General features: G+C 42.8%; 1 protein-coding gene across 1 annotated transcript in view; it reads left to right on the top strand.

The window, feature by feature from the left end:
* The window catches only part of tmem63c (transmembrane protein 63C), a 228,636-nt gene that overhangs the window by 18,339 nt on the left and 187,150 nt on the right, over positions 1–23,147 (top strand). The window contains exons 3-7 of the mRNA XM_072251616.1: positions 5,903–5,990; positions 8,012–8,049; positions 14,963–15,105; positions 15,874–15,925; positions 22,533–22,641. Coding sequence (XP_072107717.1) covers positions 5,903–5,990; positions 8,012–8,049; positions 14,963–15,105; positions 15,874–15,925; positions 22,533–22,641 — 430 coding nt within the window. The remainder of the gene's footprint in view (positions 1–5,902; positions 5,991–8,011; positions 8,050–14,962; positions 15,106–15,873; positions 15,926–22,532; positions 22,642–23,147) is intronic.

Here is a 23,147-nt window from a genome sequence, read left to right on the forward strand (position 1 = left end):
CCCCCACCAGAAGTGCTACCCCTTCCTGACACCCCATACACCCCAACTGTAAACATAGAAACATATACAACTTACAGCACAATACAGGCCCTTCAGCCCACAATGTTGTGCCGAACATGTACTTACTTTAGAAATTACCTAGGGCTACCCATAGCCCTCTGGTAATGAAAGGGGAATAGGAAGATTGATTAATGGCTCTGGTCCTGTACTCACTGAAATTCAGAAGAATGAGGGAGGATCTCATTGCAACCTATCGAATGTTGAAAGACCATGATGGAGTGGATGTTACCTATGGTGGAGATGTCTAGGACCAGAGGGCCTAGACTAGAGAGATGTTCATTTAGAACGTAGATGAAGAGGAATTTCATTAGCTGGAGAGTGGTGAATAAGAACATAAGACAGGAGCAGAATTAGGCCATTCAGCCTATCGAGTCTGCCCCGCCATTCTATCATGGCTGATCCCGGATTCTACTCAACCCCATACACCTGGCTTCTTGTCATATCCTGTGATGCCATTACAGTACCCACTAAGTTCATCTGCCATTTCTTCGTCCCCCATTACTACCGCACCAGCATCGTTTTCCAGTGGTCCAATATCAACTCTCACCTCCATTTTACTCTTTATATAACTGAAAAAAATTAGTCTCCGGCTAGTTTCCTCATATTTAATCTCCCTCCCTTCTTATAGCTTTTTTCATTGCCTTTTGTTGGATTTTAAAAGCTTCTCCAATTATCCAACTTCCCACTCACTTTTGCTACCTTATATGCCCTTTGCTTGGCTTTTATGCAGTCCTTAACTTCCCTTGTAAGGCACGGGCACCTACCTCTGCCATTTGAGAAAAACTTCTGTGGGACATATCTATTTTGCACCTTGTTAACTATACCCAGAAACTACAGTTATCTCTGCTCTGCTGTCATCCCTGCCAGTATCCTCTTCCAATCCACCTGGGTAAGCACCTCTCTTATGCCTCTGTAATTTCCTTTATTCCATTGTGACACTGATACATGTGATGTGCTTCTCCCTCTCAAATTGTAGTATGAATTCAGTCACATTATGGTCGCTGTCTCAAGTCTGCTCCACCATTTCATCATGGCTGATCCAATTTTCCACTCAGACCTAATCTCCTGCCTTCTCCCCTTCTCCCCGTATCCCTTCATGCCCTGATCAATCAAGTATCTTTCAACCTCTGCCTTAAGTATACATAAAGACTTGGCCTCCACAGCTACCTGTGGCAAAGAATTCCACAGATTCACCATTCACTAGCTGAAGAAATTCCTCCTCATCTCAGTCCTAAAAGGATACTCCTCTATTCTGAAGCTGTGTCATCTGGTCTTAGAAGCTCCCACCATAGGAAACATCCTCTCCACATCCACTCTATCAAGGCCTTTCACCACTCGATAGGTTTCAATGAGGTCAACCCGCATTCTTCTGAATTCCAGTGAATACAGGTTCAGAGCCATAAAAAACGCTCTTCATATGACAAGTGATTCGATAAAGGACGCCAGGTCATTGAGTGTATTTAAGATGGAGGTTGATAGGTTCTTGATAAGTCAAGGCATAAAAGGTTAAAAAGTTGAGTTAGACAATCAACGTTAGTGTTGTGTAAAAATAGCTACCTTTTAATCAGGACAGCAATTGAGATTCAAAAGGCAGTTTTGTGGCAGTTTCTCTGAGTTGCAGAGCAACCAATCAGAAAAAGGCAGTGCTTAAAAAGAGCTACCTTTCAGTCGGGTCCACTTTCAAGAGTTAAAAGCAAAGCTTCACAGCAGTTTTCTCTGAATTGGACATTCAACGTCAGTGGTGTGTCATGATGATCGAAATTTCAAAGGGAGAAAAACCTCTCCTTGGGCTTCCAGCTAGGTACAAGAATCGACAGTAACCGATGTTTCGATGACAAACTCTCCCAACTTAATTTGGAATGATGATCTCAAATGGTCCCAAAAGCAATTGGCACAATAGTTTTCTGCCATCGAAGTCGATCCTTGGGCCATTGCGAATGAATGTTCTGCCACCACTGATTTCCCCGGGTAAGCCAAACAGGTAGACCTCCTGTGCTCCTTGATGCAGGTTTCCACCATGCATCTTGTCTGGCTGATATACGCTGCTCCACATTCACAGGGAATCCTGTAAATACCAGCCATCCTAAGTCCCAGGTCTACTTTGACCCACATTTTTGTCCTCGGTCACAATATGTACCAAGACACCTGGATGCTCATCCTTGCACTTGAGAATGCCATGGACCCGATCTGAGACATCCCAGATGCTGGCACCAGGGAGGCAACATACTATCTGGGTGTCTCTATCATGCCCACAGAACCTCGTCTATGTTTTTATGACTAAGAGATCTCCTATCAACACTGCACTCCTCTTTAGCACTCTGCTCTTCTGAGCCATAGCGCCAGACTCAGTGCCAGAAACCTGGTCACTGTGGCTCCCATCTGGTAGGTTCTTCCCCTCATTGGTATGTAAAGTGGTATAATTATTATTGAGGGGATGACTACAGGTGTAAATTGCATTGGCTGTGCATTTCCCCTCCTCCTAACAGTCACCCACTTTCTTGTCTCCTGCAATTTAGGGCTGACTACCACCCTGTAGCTCCTGTCCATCATATCATTCTCTTGTTTGAGTCAAAGGTCATCAAGCTGTAGCTCCATTTCCTTAATACGTTCTGTCAGGAGCTACAACTTGGTGCACTTAGTGCAGATGTGTGAATCTGGCAACTGGAGGTCTCCCAGATTTCCCACATCCCACACAGAGGACATCCCCTATAGCTATTCTCACCGACCTACTATGCCCTAACGGATAAGAAATGAACAAATAGCAGGAGAGGGAGAGAGAGAGAGAGAGAGGGAGAGAGAAAAAAACCTCACCCAAGCCAGATCTTCCCCAAACTCTAACTTGAACTTCCTTACAGATTTCTGTCTGGTATTAATCCAGTATTTCTTCAGCATCCTGGTGATCCTTCCAGAAACCATGGAAATAGAAGTGGAAAGACCCACTATCTGTTGGGAAGTGTGATGGTGGCTGTTATTGTTAAGGTATAAGACCACGTGATTAACCCTGTGAAAACTATTTTGGATCTGGAGAGTCTCCACGAGGAAATAAGAAGATTACGAATGACATTCCTACAGAATGGCTACAAGGAGAAGGAAATCAATTGAGCCCTTAAAAGGTCCGACAGAAAACCTGGGGAACCAAATGAGAGGAGGAACCGTCACGACAGCCTGTCTTTCCTATATTTCCACAGTTTCTGGAAGGATCGTCAGGATAACAAGCAGGATGAACAAAAGAGAACCGGTTGATGTTGTGTACTTGTGTCACAAATGAGGCTGCTTAACAATCTATCAACCCAAGTTATTAGAGTAAAGATTATAGAATGAATAAAACAGTGGCTGATTGGCAAGAGGCAAAGAGTGGGAATAAAGGAAGCCTTTTCTGATTGGCTGCCAGTGACAAGAGTCTGTGTTAGGACAGATACGTTTTACATTATCGGTCAATGATTTGGATGATGGATTGATGGCTTTGTTGTAATGTTTGCAGACAATATGAAGATAGATGGAAGTGAAGGTAGTTTTGAGGAAGCAAGAAGGCTACAGAAGGACTTAGACAGATTAGGGGAGTGGGCAAAGTAGTGTAGATGGAATACAGTGTTGGGAACATAGAACATAGAATAGTACAGCACATTACAGGCCCTTCGGCCCACAATGTTGTTCTGACCCTCAAACCCTGCTTCCCATATAACCCCCCACCTTAAATTCCTCCATATACCTGTCTAGTAGTCTCTTAAACTTCACCAGTGTATCTGCCTCCACCACTGACTCAGGCAGTGCATTCCACGCACCAACCACTCTCTGAGTAAAAAAAAAAACTTCCTCTAATATCCCCCTTGAACTTCCCACCCCTTACCTTAAAGCCACGTCCTCTTGTATTGAGCAGTGGTGCCCTGGGGAAGAGGTGATGGCTATCCAGTCTATCTATTCCTCTTATTATCTTGTACACCTTTATCATGTCTCCTCTCATCCTCCTTCTCTCCAAAGAGTAAAGCCCTAGCTCCCTTAATCTCTGATCATAATGCATACTCTCTGAACAAGGCAGCATCCTGGTAAATCTCCTCTGTACCCTTTCCAATGAAGTGTCAGCCTTTCACCATTTGATAGATTTCAATGAGGTCACCCCTCATTCTTCTGAATTTCAGAGAATACAGGTCCAGAACCATCAAAGGCTCTTCATACGACAAGCCATTCAATCCTGGAATCATTTTCATGAATCTCCTTTGAACCCTGTCCATTTTCAATACATCCTTTCCAAGATAAATGGTCCAAAACTGCTCACAATAGTCCATGTGAAGCCTCATCAGCACTTTATGAAGTCTCAACATTATATAATTGCTTTTATATTCTAGTCCTCTTGAAATGAATTCTAACATCGCATTTGACTTCCTTACCACAAACTCAACCTGCAAATTAGGGAATGTTTATGGAATCCTACACAAGGACTCCTAAGCCCCTTTAAACCTCAGTTTGTTGTATTTTCTCTCCATTTAGAAAATAAATTCTTCTACCAAAGTGCATGACCATACACTTCCCGACACTGTATTCCAACTGCTATTTCTTTGCTCATTCTCCAAATCTGTCTAAGTGCTCTGTAGTCTCTCTACTTCCACAAAACTACCTGCCCCTCCACCTATCTTCATATCATCTGCAAACTTTACAACCAGCCACCAATTCCATCAAACAAATCACTGACATATAACGTAAAAAGTATCTGTCCCAACACAGACTCCTGCCAAACACCAGTAGTCACCGGCAGCCAGTCAGAAAAAGTTTCTTTTATTCCCACTCTTTGCCTCCTGCCAAACAGCCGCTGCTTTATCCATGCTAAAATCTTTCCATGGGCTTGTAGCTTGTTAAGCAGCCCCACGAGTCGCACCTTGTCAAGAGCCTACTGAAAATCCAAGTACACAACATCAACCAATTTTCCTTTGTCTATCCAAAAGATTTGTCAGGTAAGAAATTCCCTTGAGGAAACCAAGCTGACTACAGCCTATTTTAGCATGTGTCTCCAAGTACCCTGAGACTTCATCCTTCAGAATTGACTCCAACATCTTCCCAACCACTGAGGTCAGATTAATCGGTCTATATTTTCCTTTCTTTGGCCTCTCGCCGTTCTTGAAGAGTGGAGTGACATTTGCAATTTTCAGTCTTCCAGAACCATTCCAGATTCTAGTGCTTCTTGAAAGATCATTACAACGATTATTCACGATCTCTTTAGCCACCTCTTTCAGAACCCTAGGGCTTACACCATCTGGTCTAGATGATTTATCTACCTTCAGACCTTTCAGTTTCCCAAGAATCTTCTACTTACAGTAACTTCACACACTTCATCCCCCTGAGTCCTGGAAATTCCACTTTACAGCTAGTATTTTCCACAGTGAAGACTGATGTAAATTACTTAATTCAGTTCATCCACTATTTTGTAGTCCCCCATTTCTACCTCTTCGGCATCATTTTCCAGTGGTTTGATATCCACTCTCAACTCTCTTTTACACTTTAGGTATCTGAATAAACTTTTGGTATCCTCTTTAATATTATTGCCTAGCACACTTTCATATTCTATCCTAACCTTCTTAATGACTTTTTTAGTTGCCTTCTGTTGGCTTTTAAAATCTTTCCAATCCTCTAACTTCCCACTAATTTTTGCTCCATTATATGCCCTCTCTTTGGCTTTTATGTTGGCTTTGACTTCTCTTGTTAGCCATGATTGTGTCACCTTTCCTCATTATCTCTCGGTTTCTCACTTCCCATTTTGTTTGTTGATGGCTACCTGTTTTCTCTGTAATTCTCAATGCTTTTGTAAGTCTGAAGGTGCTGTGCTGTTTACAGCTTTCTTTATTTTCTGCAGCCTCACCTCCTTGTTTTATGGAGAACAAAATGAAAAGGAGAAATCTTCCTGTGAAACCAGCCCAACAGAACTGGAGAGTAAGGATGTGGTGAGTCAATTTACATTTCAGTGAACTTACTGAAATGTTTACAGGGACTATGAGTGGGAACTTCTTCACTCTGAGGGTGGTGAGAGTGTGGAAGAAGCTTCCAATGGAAGTGGTGGATGCAGGTTTGATTGCAGCACTTCAAGGTCATAGGTATAGGTACATGGGTGGGAGGAGCATGCAGGGCTGATCCAGATGTTGCTCGATGGGACGGGGCAGAATAATAGTTTGTCATGGACTAGGTGGGCCGAGTGACCTGTTTCTCTGTGTAGTGTTCTATGATATTATTTACTAGTCATCCAACTGCAAAGGCAATTTGGATTATTTTTACATCACGTACAAAATGCTGGAGGAACTCAGCAGTTCAGACAGCATCTATGGAAATGAATAAACAGTCAACATTTTGAGCCAAAACTCTTCATTGGGACTGGGAAGGAAGGGGGAAGAAGTCAGAATAAGGAGGTTTGGGGGAGCAGAAGGGGTGTGTACAAGCTGGCAGGTGACAGATGAGTCCAGAGGGGAGGTAGGTGGGTAGGGGATTGAGGATGAAGTAAGAAGCTGGGAGGTATTAGGTGGAAAAGGTAAAGGGCTGAAGAAGAAAGAATCTGATAATAGTGGACCATGCAAGAAAGGGAAGAAAGAGGAGAACCAGTGGGAGGTGATGGGTAGGTGAGAGAAGGAGAGAGAGAGAAACCAAAATGTGTAATGGAAAAAGAGCGAAGGGGGAGGGGGGAAATTACTGGAAGTTATGAAAATCATTGTTCATGCCATCAGGTTGTAGGTTACTCAGATGGATATGAGGTGTTGCTCCTCCAACCTGAGTGTGGTCTTATAGTGACAGTTGAGGACACATGTTGGAATGAAAATGGAAAGTGAAATTGAAAAACTACTTTAAGCACCTTCTTTTGTGGCAGACAGGGTGAAGGTGCTCAATGAAGCAGTCTCCCAATTTGCCTCACTAGATACAGCAGATGACTCACAGTTGAAGTGTTTTTTGCGGGACTGATAGACTCACAAGTGAAGTGTTGCCTCACCTCAAGGTGAGAGAGGACGTGTAAAGGCAGGTGGAGCACTTGTCCTGCCTGCAGCAATGAGTTCCATGAGGGAGATCAGTATGGAAGGATGATATTACAGTGCCTTTGGGCCCCTTACCTTAGAAAGGATGTGCTGAAACTGGAGAGGGTTCAAAGGAGGTTCACAAAAATGACTCCAGGATTGAATGGCTTGACATATGAAGAGTGTTTGATGGCTCTTGGCCTGTATTCTCTGGAACTCAGAAGAATGAGGGGTGACCTCCTTGAAACCTATTGAATGGTGAAAGACATTGACAGAGTGGATATGGAGAGGATGTTTCCAATGGTGGGAGAGTCTAAGACCAGAGGACACAGCGTCAGAATAGAGGGGCATCCTTTTAGAACGGAGATAAAAAGGAATTTCTTTAGCCATAGAGTGGTAAGTCTGTGGAATTCTTTGCCACAGGCAGTGGTGGAGGCCAAATCTTTATGAATATTTAAGGCAGAAGTTGATAGATTCTTGATTGGTCAGGGCATGAAGGGATACAAGGAAAAGGTAGGAGACTGGGTCTGAGAAGAAAAATTGGATCAGTCATGATGAAATGGTGGAGCAGACTTGATAGGCCAAATGGCCTAATTCTACTCCTATATCTTATGGTCTTATGGTAATTTCTGTGTTGCTAAAATTTCATCTATTAAATGGTCTTTCCTGATTTGTTGATAATTATCGAGTCTGTTCATATGTTCTCATTTATTTAAATTTGATTACTGATGTTTGCTCATGTGACCGTTCTAATTGTTGATTGCTAATGGCCATTGGCACTAATGTCTTGTAAATTGGTGGTTGCTATTGTGTTGTATGTTATGGGATTGTCCTGTGTTTCAAACTTGGCACTAAATCACAGTCAATTCTGGTAAATTTCACATACTGGCAATAAAGTGATTCTGATTCTGATATGTGATCTTAGCTTCAAATTAATGGATTTTTCATTTGGTTTTGTTTTACGGTAGGGCTTTTGTTCATGGCTGACCACACTCTATCACATGAGGTATGTTGAATGTTCATTGCTTAATCCTTGTGATTTCTGCTGTGTGAAGAGAGTTACAGATAGTCACCTCCTTCAGCCACATGTCAGAATACAGAAGAAATGATGTGTCAATGGTAGCAGTGTCATGGTGACAATTTCCTTGTTAATGGACGTTACCAGTTCCTGAGGAAGATGAGAATAAGGCTATGTCCACACTAGACTGGATAAATCTGTAACCGAAGCTTTTTCCCTTCGTTTTGACCCTTCGTCCACACTGAAATGGAGTTTTCCTCCCCCAAAAACGGAGCTTTTCTAAAACACTCTCCAGAGTGTTTAAATCTGAAAACGCCGGTTGGCTGTTGTAGTGTGTACGGGGTAACCGGCTAATTTTAAAAACGCTGTCATGACGTGCCGGAACAACTGGTGGCGGCAGCGCGGCATTTCATAGTTTTCTTAAACGCAACCTCCAACACCACAACAACAATATCTGACAATGGGTGTGTAACATCCCAATGTAACATTGTATGGAAATACAATGTAACACTGATGAAGACATGTTTTATACATTTAACAAGATGCTTTATTAATGTATTGCTTGTGCAAACATTCAATAGATGCAATTGTCACTTTTGCCCAGTAACTTGTTTGATTACACATGTTAAATACAGCAAAATAATACACAAAGACATGTCAAAAGTAAAGGCAAACAAATGAGGTAACAGCAAATTTCACTTTTGCCCAGTAACAAGCCTTCTTGCATTTAGTTGTAGCTGTCGTCCCTTTCATCGGTGATGAGACTATGGCTGTAGGAAACGTTTCTGGACCAACTGGAAAAATGGGCTTAAAAATGGCAGATGGAGTTTAATACAGACAAGTGTGAGGTATTGCACTTTGGAAGGACAAGCCAAGGTAGAACATACAGGGTAAATGGTAAGGCACTGAGGAGTGCAGTAGAACAGAGGGATCTGGGAATACAGATACAAAATTCCCTAAAAGTGGCGTCACAGGTAAATAGGATCGTAAAGAGAGCTTTTGGTACATTGGGCTTTATTATTCAAAGTATTGAGTATAAGAGCTGGAATGTTATGATGAAGTTGTATAAGGCGTTGGTGAGGCTGAATCTGGAGTATTGTGTTCAGTTTTGGTCACCAAATTACAGAAAGGATATTAATAAGGTTGAAAGGGTGCAGAGGAGGTTTACAAGGATGTTGCCGGGACTTGAGAAACTGAGTTACTGAGAAAGGTTGAATAGGTTGGAACTTTATTCCCTGGAGCGTAGAAGAATGAGGGAAGATTTGATAGAGGTATATAAAATTATGGTGGGTATAGATAGAGTGAATGCAAGCAGGCTTTTTCCACTGAGGCAAGGGGAGAAAAAAACCAGAGGACATGAGTTAAGGGTGAGGGGAGAAAAGCTTAAAGGGAACATTAGGGGGGGGGGCTTCTTCACACAGAGAGTGGTGGGAGTATGGAATGAGCTGCCAGACGAGGTGGTAAATACGGGTTCTTTTTTAACATTTAAGAATAAATTGGACAGATACATGGATGGGAGGAGTATGGAGGGATATGGTCCATGTGCAGGTCAGTGGGACTAGGCAGAAAATAGTTCGGCACAGCCAAAAAGGGCCAAAAGGCCTGTTTCTGTGCTGTAGTTTTTCTAAGGTTTCTATGGTTTCTAAACACGCACCAAGTCTTTCGTTTGGCAATTTCCTTTTAAGTTTTTCTAGTCTGTAACTGGACAAACGCGCACCAAGTATACCGTTTCCTCTTCACTTGTTTTCTGTGTGTCCTGTGCATGCCCAGTAGGAGGAGATTCGCCCAAATACCCATTTTAATGTGGACAGAGGTATTTTCAAAAACGCCTGGTGTGGATGCCTATCATTTTTACGCGAAACCGGCGTTTTCAAAATTATCCAGTCTAGTGTGGACATAGCCTAAACCCATAACTATTGTAATGAAAATAAATCAGAGAGGTTAAGAACCATTTAAATTAACTAACAATAAAAAATGAAACTGCAAACATTCAGAAAGAATGATGTGACCAATGAAGTGTCTGCTTATTTAACATGTAGTATAGTGACTGGGTGTCAGAAGAAGGAATTACAGGAAGAAGTTCTCCAGTTGGGTCTCAGTTTGAACAGAATAATCAAGCGAAATGGAACAGAATTCCTGACAGACTGATTTCTGATAGATTGTTTTATGTTCTATCTTCGAAGATGTTGTGAGAAGGAATGGCTGTGTGGATGGTGGTGTTCCTAATCACCTGTTGCCCATGACCACCTTGGTCATATAACCATATAACAATTACAGCATGGAAACAGGCCATCTTGGCCCTTCTAGTCCGTGCTGAACTCTAGTCCCACCTAGTCCCACCGACCTGCACTCAGCCCATAACCCCCCATTCCTTTCCTGTCCATATAGCTGTCCAATTTTAACTTTAAACGACAACATCGAACCTGCCTCAACCACTTCTGCTAGAAGCTTGTTCCACACAGCTACCACTCTCTGAGTAAAGAAGTTCCTCCTCATGTTAACCCTCAACTTTTGCCCTTTAACTCTCAACTCATGTCCTCTTGTTTGAATCTCCCCCACTCTCAATGGAAAAAGCCTATCCACGTCAACTCTATCTATCCCCCTCATAATTTTAAATACCTCTATCAAGTCCTCCCTCAACCTTCTACGTTCCAAATAATAAAGACCCAACTTGTTCAACCTTTCTCTGTAACTTAGGTGATGAAACCCAGGTAACATTCTAGTAAATCTTCTCTGTACTCTCTCTATTTTGTTGACATCTTTCCTGTAATTCCGTGACCAAAACTGTACACAATGATCAAAATTTGGCCTCACTAATGCATTGTACAATTTCAACATTGCATCCCAACTCCTATATTCAATGCTCTGATTAATAAAGGCCAGCATACCAAAAGCTTTCTTCACCGCCCTATACACATGAGATTCCACCTTCAAGGAATTATGCACTATTATTCCTAGATCCCTCTGTTCTACTGCATTCTTCAGTGCCCTATCATTTACCATGTATGTCCTATTTTGATTAGTCCTACCAAAATGTAGCACCTCACATTTATCAGCATTAAACTCCATCTGCCATCTTTCAGCCCGCTCTTCTAACTAGCCTAAATCTCTCTGCAAGCTTTGAAAACCTACTTCATTATCCACAACTCCACCTATCTTAGTATCATCTGCATACTTACTCATCCAATTTACCACCCCATCATCCAGATCATTAATGTATATGACAAACAACATTGGACCCAGTACATATCCCTGAGGCACTCCACTAGTCACTGGGCTCCAATCTGACAAACAGTTATCCACCACTACTCTCTGGCGTCTCCCATCCAGCCACTTTTGAATCCATTTTACTACTTCAATATTAATACCTAACGATTGAACCTTCCTAACTAACTTTCCATGTGGAACCTTGTCAAAGGTCTTACTGAAGTCCATACAGACAACATCCACCGCTTTACCCTTGTCAACTTTCCTGGTAACCTCTTCAAAAAATTCAATAAGATTTGTCAAACATGACCTTGTCAGAGGCCCTGCTATTTCCACACTAATTTCCCTCAATGTCCTAGGGAATATCCTTTCAGGACCCGGAGACTTATCCACTTTTATATTTCTTATAAGCACCAGTACTTCCTCTTCTTTAATCATCATAGTTTCCATAACTTCCCTACCTGTTTCCCTTATCTTACACAATTCAATATCCTTCTCCTTAATGAATACCGAGAAAAGAAATTGTTCAGAATCTCCCCCATTTCTTTCGGCTCCACACATAGCTGACTACTCTGATTCACTAAGGGACCAATTTTATCCCTCACTATTCTTTTGCTATTAATATAACTGTAGAAACCTTTGGGATTTATTTTCACCTACTTGCCAAAGCAACCTCATATCTTCTTTCAGCTTTTCTAATTTCTTTCTTAAGATTCTTTTTACATTCTTTATATTCCTCGAGCACTTCATTTACTCCATGCTGCCTATATTTATTGTAGATATCTCTTTTTTCGAACCAAATTTCTAATATCCCTTGAAAACCATGGCTCTCTCAAACTTTTAACCTTTCCTTTCAACTTAACAGGAACATAAAAATCCTGTACCCTCAAAATTTCACCTTTAAATGACCTCCATTTCTTTATTACATCCTTCCCATAAAACAAATTGTCCCAATCCACTCCTTCTAAATCCTTTCACATCTCCTCAAAGTTAGCCTTTCTCCAATCAAAAATCTCAACCCTGGGTCCAGACCTATCCTTCTCCATAATTATATTGAAACTAATAACATTGTGATCACTGGACCCGAAGTACTCCCCAACACAAACCTCTGTCACCTGACCTATCTCATTCCCTAATAGGAGATCCAACATTGCCTCTTCTCCAGTTGGTACCTCTATGTATTGCTGCAAAAAACCATCCCACACACATTTTACAAACTCCAAACCATCCAGCCCTTTTACAGAATGGGCTTCCCAGTCTATGTGTGGAAAATTAAAATCTCCCACAATCACAACCTTGTGCTTACTACAAATATCTGCTATCTCCTTACAAATTTGCTCCTCCAATTCTCACTCCACATTTGGTGGTCTATAATACACCACCATAAGTGTTACTACACCTTTTCCATTCCTCAGTTCCAGCCAAATAGCCTCCCTAGATGAGCCCTCTAACTAATCCTGCAAGAGCACTGCTGTAAGATTTTCTCTGACAAGCAATGCAACATCTCCCCCTCTTGTCCCTCCAATTCTATCACACCAGAAGCAATTAAATCCAAGAATATTTAGTTGCCAATCACACCCCGCCTGTAACCATGTTTCGCTAATAGCTACCACATCATACTTCCAGGTATCAATCCATGCTTTAAGCTCATGCATCTTTCTTATAATGCTCCTAGCATTAAAATAAATGCATTTAAGAAATTTTCCACCTCTTACTCTCTGTTTATCACCAACGGTGCAAACAACTTTACTATTTTCTTTTTCTTCCTTTTCCCCTACATCTGTTCCTACACTCTGGTTCCCCTCCCCCTTTGTATCTAGTTTAAATCCACCGGATCCTTTCTAGCAAACCTACCTGCAAGAATATTTGTCCCCCTCCAGTTCAGATGTAAACGGTCCTGCCGGAACAGGTCCCATCTTCCCTGGAAAACTGCCCAATTATCTATAAATCTGAAGCCCTCCCTCCTGCACCATGTCTTCAGCCACGTGTTGATCTGCGCTATCTTACTATTTCTAAACCCGCCTGTGCGTGGCCCTGGTAGCAATCCTGAGATTGCTATCCTGGAGGTCCTGTCCTTTAACTTGGCACCCATCTCCCTAAGCTCACCATTCAGGACCTCCTCACTCTTCCTACCCACGTCATTGGTCCCTACATGGACCACAACATCTGGCTGCTCACCCTCCCTCTTGAGAATACCGAGAACTCGATCCGAGATATTGCGGACCTTGGTACCAGCGATGTAACAGACCATCTGGGATTCTCGATCTCTTCCACAGAACCTCTCATCTGTCCCCCTAACTATCGAATCCCCTATCACTACTGCTCTCCTCTTTTCCCTCCTTCCCTTCTGAGTTGAGGGTCCCATCTCGGTGCTAGAGACACAACCACTGCAACTTGTCCCTTGTAGGTCGTCCCCCTCAACAGTGTCCAAAACGATGTACTTATTATTGGTGAGAACAACCACGGGGGTGCTCTGCTCATTCTGTCTATTCTCCTTCCCTCTTTCTACAGTCACCCAGCTACCTGTCTCCTGACTCTTAGTGGTGACTATCTCCCTGTAACTCCTGTTTATTTCTGCCTCTGCCTCCCGAATGATCCGAAGTTCATCCAGCTCCAGCTCCCTAACTTGGTTTGTCAGGAGCTGCAGCTGGATGCGCCTTTTACAGGTGTAATCATCAGGGACGATTGTGCTCGCCCTGACTTCCCACATACTGCAAATGGAGCACTCAATTGCCCTAACTGCTGCCTCCATTACCTACTCTTAAGGTAATTAGATTTATTAAAGGAACTTACCCAACCTTACCTCACTTGGAGTGAAGCTCTTCCTCAGCTCCCCAAAGCCTCAGGAGTCAAAACCTTCCTACTCTGTCTCCCACTACTCCGTCGCCTGCTCCATTAATTGTCTCTCTTTTAAACACTCCCGCTGCCTCACGGTCCGACTTACACGCGCTTGCACAGTCATGCCCTGTTCAACTGCCAAAGAAATGACTGACTTACACAAACTTCTCTCTTTTAAACACTCCCGCTGCCTCACGGGTCATAGAGGTTACGAATTTGTGAGGTCCTTTTAGAAAACAGCAGTGCATTTTGCAGGTGGTATATTCTACCACCAGTCTACACCAGTAGTGGAGGGAATGTTTTTTGTGGTGAACTGGGATTGGGGTGGACAATCAAACATGCTGCTTTATCCAAGATGGGAGGTGTTGGAGCTGCAGTCATCCCTACAAGTGGATGTTGTTCCTTTATATCCTGCCTTATACCTCCCTGGGAAGGCTGTGAAGTGGCAATATAGTCAACCACTGACTTGCTTGTTGTGAAATATTCACATTCAGTAGTGATGTCGATGTCAGGTTTTCTCCCTGCTTCCGTTTACACAGATGGTTTTGAACTGGCGCCCTGCTAAAAATGAGGGAGGATGCTGTGAGGGGCTGTGGTGAAGAAGGGGCTGAGGGTAAGATTAGTTTCGGGGGTGGGGGCAAGGAGATAGTGATGAAGTTGGCAGTGGAGAGCATTTTGGGCAGAGTACATCGAGTGACAGGGCTCTGTAGGAGTGAATGAGGAGCATTAGAAGCCACAACATGAGGTGATAAGGAACAAGGGCAGAGGAAGCAGAGGTGTTGGGAGGGGATGGGCTGATAGCAGTTCTTGTAGCTGTCTGTGAAACTGGAGCTGTATCCACTGTGTTTGTACTCAGAGATGATGAAATTCAATACAAGTGCGGAATCGACGCCATCGTGTATCTCTCGTTCCAGCGTCACATCTTAGTTCTCCTCAGTGTGGTCTGTGTCTTCTCCATCGCCATCATCCTTCCTGTCAACTTCTCGGGGGACCTGCTGGGTAAGGATCTGTGTTCTTTAGTCAGAGGATGGTGAATCTGTGGAATTCATTGCCACAGATGGCTGTGGAGGCTATCTCTGGGCATACTTAAAACAGAGGTTAATAGGTTCTTGATTAGTAGGCATGTGAAGAGGTTATGGGGAGAAGTCAGGAGAATGTCTTAAGGTCTTATAACGGGGTATGGTCTTATAAAGAGGAATAATAAATCAGCCATGATTGAATAGCAGTGCAGACTTGATGGGCTCAATGACCTAATTCTGCTCCTATGTCTGGGATCTTACTGGGAGCAGAGAAGGCATGGCACCAGAGGTCAGCAGTAACAGGTGTGTGTAACAGAGCAGGTGGGGAGGTGTGGCAGATGGATCAAAAGCCTGGCCAAAGAGGTGCACCCTAAAGATCATTGTAGGGAAGAGAGAGGTGCAGAGGGCTAATTTCCTAAACTGGAGGTGTTGGCACTAGTTATTACATTTGTGAATACCAGGTGCCTCTTTGTTTGGGGGCTTGCAGAGAAATCAGGGTGGTGGTGGACCAGAACAAGTTCAGGTCCTGTGAGACCATGGAGCGATCTAAGTTTTCACATTGGAGAGACTGGGGTAGAACTGGGAGCTGAGGAAGGGGAGGGCAAGTGAATTGGTCAAGAGCATGGAGCTAGCCTTGGGCTGCAGACACTGGATGAAACCACTGGCTCTGACCACTGGGAGGGGGAAGTCTGTGCTTTGTCTTGTTGCACTTGCACCTACCACTGACTGATGAACGTTTATGTTCCAGGAGACAGCCCGCAACACTTTGGCCGTATAACCATCGCAAACGTTCCTGCAGAGTGAGTGAGGAAGGACTGTCTGTAATTCCACAATGCAGCCACCATCTACTCTCCCCCTGAACTGGTCCCACACATTTCTGCTGCCCATCAATCTCCCTGTGGTACCCCCACTCCCATCCATTGCCAACAGGAACATCTCTGTTTCCTTTTACTCTGTTCCCTAGTGCTGAGTCGACGCCATTCTGTACCCTCTTCTCATCTGATCTGCCTCAATGCTGCCATCATATCCATGATGGTCCCTCACTGCTGTCAGTCTCTCCTGCACTCCCAACCATCCCCTACCCAAGCTTCCTTCCCCGTCAGTTCTGCTCACCTATCTTATCATTCATACCCCTACCTACTGGCCTGCCTTCATCATTTGCCATCCCCTTATACCCAGCTGTCTACACCAATCTTACGAGCCACACAGAAACGATGGTTGTGTTGATGATGAGGTCTTCCCCCAAGCCATCAGACTCCATAATACTCAGAGTCTAGACTGAACATCTGCATCATTTATTACTATATTGTAACTTGTCCTCTACTGTGCCTGTTGTCTTGTTTATTATTTATTGTATTGCCCTGCACTGTTTTGTGCACTTTATGTAGTGCTGTGTAGGTCTGTAGTCTAGTGAAGTTTTTGTGTTGTCTTAAGTAGTCTAGTGTAGCCTTGTGTTGTCTCACTTAGTCTAGTGTAGTTTTTGTGTTGTTCCATATAGCACCATGGTCCTGGAGGAATGTTGTTTCGTTTTTACTGTGTACTGTACCAGCAGTTTATCGTCGAAATGACAATAAAAAGCGACTTGACTTGACTTGACTGGGAATTTGTGAAAGAACATTTTCACCCAGAAGGTGATTACGCTGCCTAAGAGGAGATGGACACAAAGATTCCCACAATATGTAAGAAGTAGATATGGGGAAAGTAACTGTAGGGGTTTCAGAGAGTCAGGATCATCTTTATAGACCTGTTAGCTTGACGTCGGTGGTTGGGAAGTTGTTGGAGTCGATTGTCAAGGATGAGGTTACAGAGTACCTGGAGGCATATGACAAGATAGGCAGAACTCAGCATGGATTTCTTAAAGGAAAATCCTGCCCGACAAACCTATTACAATTTTTTGAGGAAATTACCAGAGTGCTAGACAAGGGAGATGCAGTGGATGTTGTATATTTGGATTTTCAGAAAGCCTTTGACAAGGTGCCACACATGAGACTACTTAACAAGATAAGAGCCCATGGAATTACGGAAAAGTTACATAAGTGGGTAGAGCGCTGGCTGATTGACAGGAAACAGAGAGTGGGAATAAAGGGATCCTATTCTGGTTGGCTACCGGTTACCAGTGGTGTTCCACAGGGGTCTGTGTTGGGGCCACTTCCTTTAAATTGTACATCAACGATTTGGATTATAGAATAGATGGCTTTGTGGCTAAGTTTGCTGACGATACAAAGATAGGTGGAGGGGCTGGTAGTGCTGAGGAAACGGAGAGTCTGCAGAGAGACTTGGATAGATTTGAAGAACGGGCAGAGAAGTGGCAAATGAAGTACAATGTTGGAAAGTGTATGGTTATGCACTTTGGCAGAAATAATAAACGGGCAGACTATTATTTAAATGGGGAAAGAATTCAAAGTCCTGAGATGCAACGGGACTTGGGAGTCCTCGTATAGGATACCCTCAAGGTTAACCTCCAGGTTGAGTCGGTAGTGAAGAAGGTGAATGCAATGTTGGCATTCATTTCTAGAGGAATAGAGTATAGGAGCAGGGATGTGATGTTGAGGCTCTATAAGGCGCTGGTGAGACCTCACTTGGAGTACTGTGGGCAGTTTTGGTCCACTTATTTAAGAAAGGATGTGCTGACATTGGAGAGGGTACAGAGAAGATTCACTAGAATGATTCCGGGAATGAGAGGGTTAACATATAAGGAACGTTTGTCCGCTCCTGGACTGTATACCTTGGAGTTTAGAAGAATGAGGGGAGACCTCATAGAAACATTTTGAATGTTGAAAGGCTTGGACAGAGTGGATGTGGCAAAGTTGTTTCCCATGATGGGGGAGTCTGGTTCGAGACGGCATGACTGAAGGATTGAAGGGCACCCATTCAGAACAGAAATGCAAAGAAATTTTTTTAGTCAGAGGGTGGTGAATCTATGGAATTTGTTACCACGGGCAGCAGTGGAGGCCAAGTCATTGGGTTTATTTAAGGCAGAGGTTGATAGGTATCTGAGTAGCCAGGGCATCTAAGGTTATGGTGAGAAGGCGGGGGAAGTGGGACTAAGTGGGAGAATGGATCAGCTCATGATAAAATGGCAGAGCAGACTCGATGGGCCGAATGGCCGACTTCTGCTCCTTTGTCTTATGGTCTTATGGTATTCTGAGGCTGTGTCCTCTGGTCTTAGACTCTTGCAGCCTAGGAAATATCCTCTCCATCCACTCTATCAAGGCCTTTCACCATTTGATATGTTTCAATGAGGTCACCCCTCATTCTTCTGAATTCTCATGATACAGGCCCAGAGCTATCAAATGCTCTTCATAAGGCAAGTTGTTCAATGCTGGAAACATTTTTGAGAACCTACTTTGAACCCTCTCCAATGTTAGCACATCCTTTCTAAGATCAGGGGCCCAAAACAGTTCACAATACTCCAGCTGATGCCACACCAATGTTTTATAAAATCTCAACATTACATCCTTGCTATTCTTGTCCTCTTGAAATGAATTCTAGCATCGCATTTGCCTTCCTCACCAGTGACTGAACCTGCAAATTAACCTTCAGGGAATTCTGCACAAGAACTTTCAAGTCACTTTGCACTTCACATTTTTGAATTTTCTCTCCATTTGGAAAATAGCCATCTACTAAAGTGCATGATCATATACTTCCCAACCCTGTAATCCATCTGCCACTTCTTTGCCCATTCTTCTAATCTATCTAAGTCCTTCTGTACCCTCTCTATTTCCTCAGAATGACCTGCCTTTCCACCTATCTTTGTATCGTCCACAAACTTTTTAACAAAGCCATCAATTCCATCATCCAGGTCATTGACATTTAACATAAAAGGAAGTGATCCTAACATAAACCCATGTGGAACACCAGTAGTCATCGGCAGCCAACCAGAGAAGTCTCCCTTTATTCCCACCCTTTGCTTCCAGCCAATCAGCCATTGCTTAATTCTTGCTAGTATCTTTCCTGTAATACCATAGGCTCTTAACCTGTCAAGCAGCTTCATGTTTGGCACCTTGTCAAAGTCCTTCTGAATATCCAAGTACACAACATCCATCGATTCTCTTTTGTCTATCCTGCTTGTTACTTCTTCAAAGAATTCCAACAGATTTGTCAGGCAAGATTTTCCCTTGAGGAAATCAAGCTGACTACGGCCTATTTTATCATGTGCATTCAAGTACTTCAAAACCACATCCTCAACTATCAACTCCAACATCTTCCCAACCACTGAGAAGAGATGAAGTGGCCTACAATTTCCTTTCTACTGCTCCTCTCCCTTCTTGAAGAGTGGAGTGACATTTTCAATTTTCCAGTCTTCCAGGTGTATAAGATGATGAGAGGCATTGATGGTGTAGATAGTTAGAGGCTTTTTCTCAGGGCTAAAATGGCTAACACGAGAGGGCACAGTTTTAAGGTGCTTGGAAGTAGGTACAGAGGAAGTATGTTGGGGCAAGTTTTTTACCCAGAGGGTGGTAAGTGTGTGGAATGGGCTGCTGGCGACGGTGATGGAGGCGGATTTGATAGCGTCTTTTAAGAGACTCCTGGATAGGTACATAGAGCCTAGAAAAATAGAGGGCACAGCATCATGGGCCGAAGGGCCTGTATTGTGCTGTAGGTTTTCTATGTTATTATGACCATTCCAGAATCTAGTGATTCTTGGAAGATCATTACTAATGCCTCCATACTCTCTTCAGCCACCTCTTTCAGATCTTTGGGGTGTACACCATTTGATCCAGGTGACTTATCTACCTTCAGACCTTTCAGTTTTCCAAGATACTTCTTCCTCGTAATGGCAACTTCACATACTTCTGACCTCTGACGCTTTCAAACTTCCATTATACTGTCAGAATCTTCCGCATTGAAGACTGATGCAAAAGTGACAATGAAGCCATCTGACTTCTGTGTACAACAGCAAGCATTCAAACTGTTGATCATTCTCAATACAAATTTCTTGAAATAGTTGAGAATTGAGAGCATGGGACCTGATTTTATTTACTGCTGTGATAACAGTATTTAATGATTTATGCAGCTGATCACGTAGGATTTTTGTGAGAAGGTATCTGAATTATACAGTGAATGGTAAATACTATTATGTTACATACAGTTTTTTTTCAAGAAAGTAATAGCCTAGGGTAGTGTCCTTTCATTGATGGTGCCCATCTGTTGCACAAGCAAGAATATTGTTGAGCAGAATGTCCTCTTTGAAAAATTGTTCAACAACCTGAATATTGACTCTCCGTCATATCTATTTCTAGTCCCCTTGCAAATAAAAACTCTAGTACCATGCCACACACAAAACATTTCAAAGTGTTTCGGCCTGAAACATCGACAATACTCTTTTCCATAGGTGCTGCCTATGTTGCTTGGGTTTTCAGCATCTGCAGATTTTCTCTTGTTTGTGATTACTGCACCATGCTTTCATGTTTTATGAAGCGAACATAAGCCAGAATCAAAGATTCATTGCCTGGCAAATTGACCTATCCAACTGCAGAGTGAATTCCATTGTCCCATTCATGTTGCACATTGTGTCTTCCACATTCTCAGACATTTCATCTTTAAACAAAGTTGTCACTGAGTGGAATCACTTTAATTATTTGCTCTGGTGACTTGTGTAAAACATTACCCAGAACCTCTCTTACTGTGGCAAAGTCAGTTCTTCTCCAATTGTATGGGGCTTTCCAGATTTAGCAATGAGCAATGAAATATTGTATGAAGCATGCAAACCATTACTCTTTTGTTATGAAGTGCTGGCATACATGTTTTGAGTGTTTTTTCATTTCTGAAAGTTTTCATGAAGTGACTGACAATAAGCCAAGTTCTTGTTTGCTTTATCAGAGTGTATTCTCTTCAAACGTTCAAGGAACCTGGACAGTTTCATTGCTTCATTTGGAAAAAAAACTTTTTCACACAACAGATATATTGGCTGCTGTTGGTTACTTGGTGCTGGTATAAATCCATATTTCAGGTACTCCACATTATTCTGTCAACATACTGCTCTTAATTAAAAATTAGATCATGGCGATAATGAGAGACATAGAAACATAGAAAACCTACAGCACAATACAGGCCCTTTGGCCCACAGAGCTGTGCTGAACATGTCCTTACCTGAGAAATTACCTAGGGTTACCCATAGCCCTTTATTTTACAGTGAACGGTACGGCACTGAGGAGTGTAGTAAAGCAAAGGGATCTGGGAATAGAGGTCCATCATTCATCACAGGTAAATAAGATTGTAAAGAAAGCTTTTGGAACATTGGCATTCAGAAATCAAAGTATCGAGTACAGGAGGTGGAATGCTATGTTGATGTTGTATAAGATATTAGTGAGGCCCAATGGGGAGTATTGTGTGCAGTTGTGGTCACCTGACTGTGCAACAGTTTCTTCCCCCAAGCCATCAGACTCCTCAATACTCAGAGTCTAGACTGACATCTACATCATTTATTATTATACTGTAATTTGTCCTCTACTGTGTTTATTGTCTTGTTTATTAATTATTGTACTACCCTGCACTATTTTGTGCACTTTATGTAGTCCTGTGCAGGTCTGTAGTCTAGTGCAGTTTTTATGTTATTTTATGTAGTCTAGTGTAGCCTTGTGCTGTCTCACATAGTTTAGTGTAGTTTTGTGTTGTTTCATGTAGCACCAAGGTCCTGGAGGAACGTGGTTTCGTTTTTACTGTGTACTGTACCAGCGGCTTATGGTCGAAATGACAATAAACTTGACTTGACTTAAAGTAACGTTGAAAGAATGCACAGAAAAATTACAAGGATTTTGCTGGGTCTGGAGGAACTGAATTAGAAGGAAAGATTGAATGGGTTAGGACTTTATTCTTTGGAACATAGAAGATTGAGAGGAGATTTGATTGAATATACAAAATTATGGAGGTGTATTGATTGGGAAAATGCAAACAGGCTTTTTCCACCGAGGTTGGGTGGGACTACAGTCATGGGTTAAAGGCGAAAGGTGAAAAGTTTAAGGAGAACATGAGAGGAAACTTCTTCACTCAGAGGGTCAAGAGGATATGGAATGAGCTGCCAGCACATGTGGTACACGTGAGCACAATTTTAACTTCTAAGATAAGTTTGGATAGGTACATGGATGGTAGGGGAATGGAGGGCTATGGTCCTGTTGCAGGTCAATAAACTGCAGGGAGGAGGTAGTCTAAATGGTTCAGCATGGACGAGATGGACCTATTTCTGTACTATACTTTTCTATGATTATATGACTCAAAGACATGGCAGATCTTATCACACCTGTGCCCACTGCCTCAATCATTTCCTGCAACTCCCTTCTCCACCCGTTACCGTGATTTCCAGTTTTAGATCACTCCTTCCTCTCCCTCTGTTACTTTATTCCCCCTCCATCAGTTCTGCTGCCTCCCGTACTTCTGCTGCTGAAGCTCTGGGTTTTTGTTTTCCAGTGATCGGCTGTTGTGGCTACATAGTATATTTGCGCTCTTCTACTTCATAGTGACAGTGATCTGCATGGGACATCACTCTCTACAGCTTGATTATAAGGAGAATGAGAAGGTGAGCTACAACTGAATGAACACATTGTGTTAATGTGCAGGAGCTGACAGTTTCACAAGCCTGCAAAGGAGCACTTGGCTCACCTTCCTACTCTGGCCAGTGCTTCCAGGATAGGCTTTCATCCAGGATAAATGTTCTAATTTCCACATTTATTCTTATGTTATATGCTCCACAGTTCTCTGCCTGATGAAGCCAATTTTTTCATTCATAAAAATCCTCCCTCAATGTCAATGTAGGTGTTTGTGAAGCTGTCCAATCACCACAGTGTCACCTGGGGAAGGGAACCTGCAGTCCTTGAGGATTGAGAATGACTGCTTCTAGCCTGGTTCTGAAGTGGTTAATAGGGCCAGTGTGGGACTTGCAGTCCCTTTTACAGAACTCAGAAGTCTTTACACAGGCAGAAGTGCAGGCAGGGAATGGTGGGCTATAGACCATGTGCATGGCAAATGGGGTTAATTTGAATTGGCACTGGACAGTACTCAAAAGGTTTGTACAGGAGTAAAGTA

The sequence above is a fragment of the Mobula birostris genome, chromosome 1 (assembly GCF_030028105.1).
Source record: "Mobula birostris isolate sMobBir1 chromosome 1, sMobBir1.hap1, whole genome shotgun sequence".
NCBI classification, from domain to species: Eukaryota; Metazoa; Chordata; class Chondrichthyes; order Myliobatiformes; family Myliobatidae; genus Mobula; species Mobula birostris.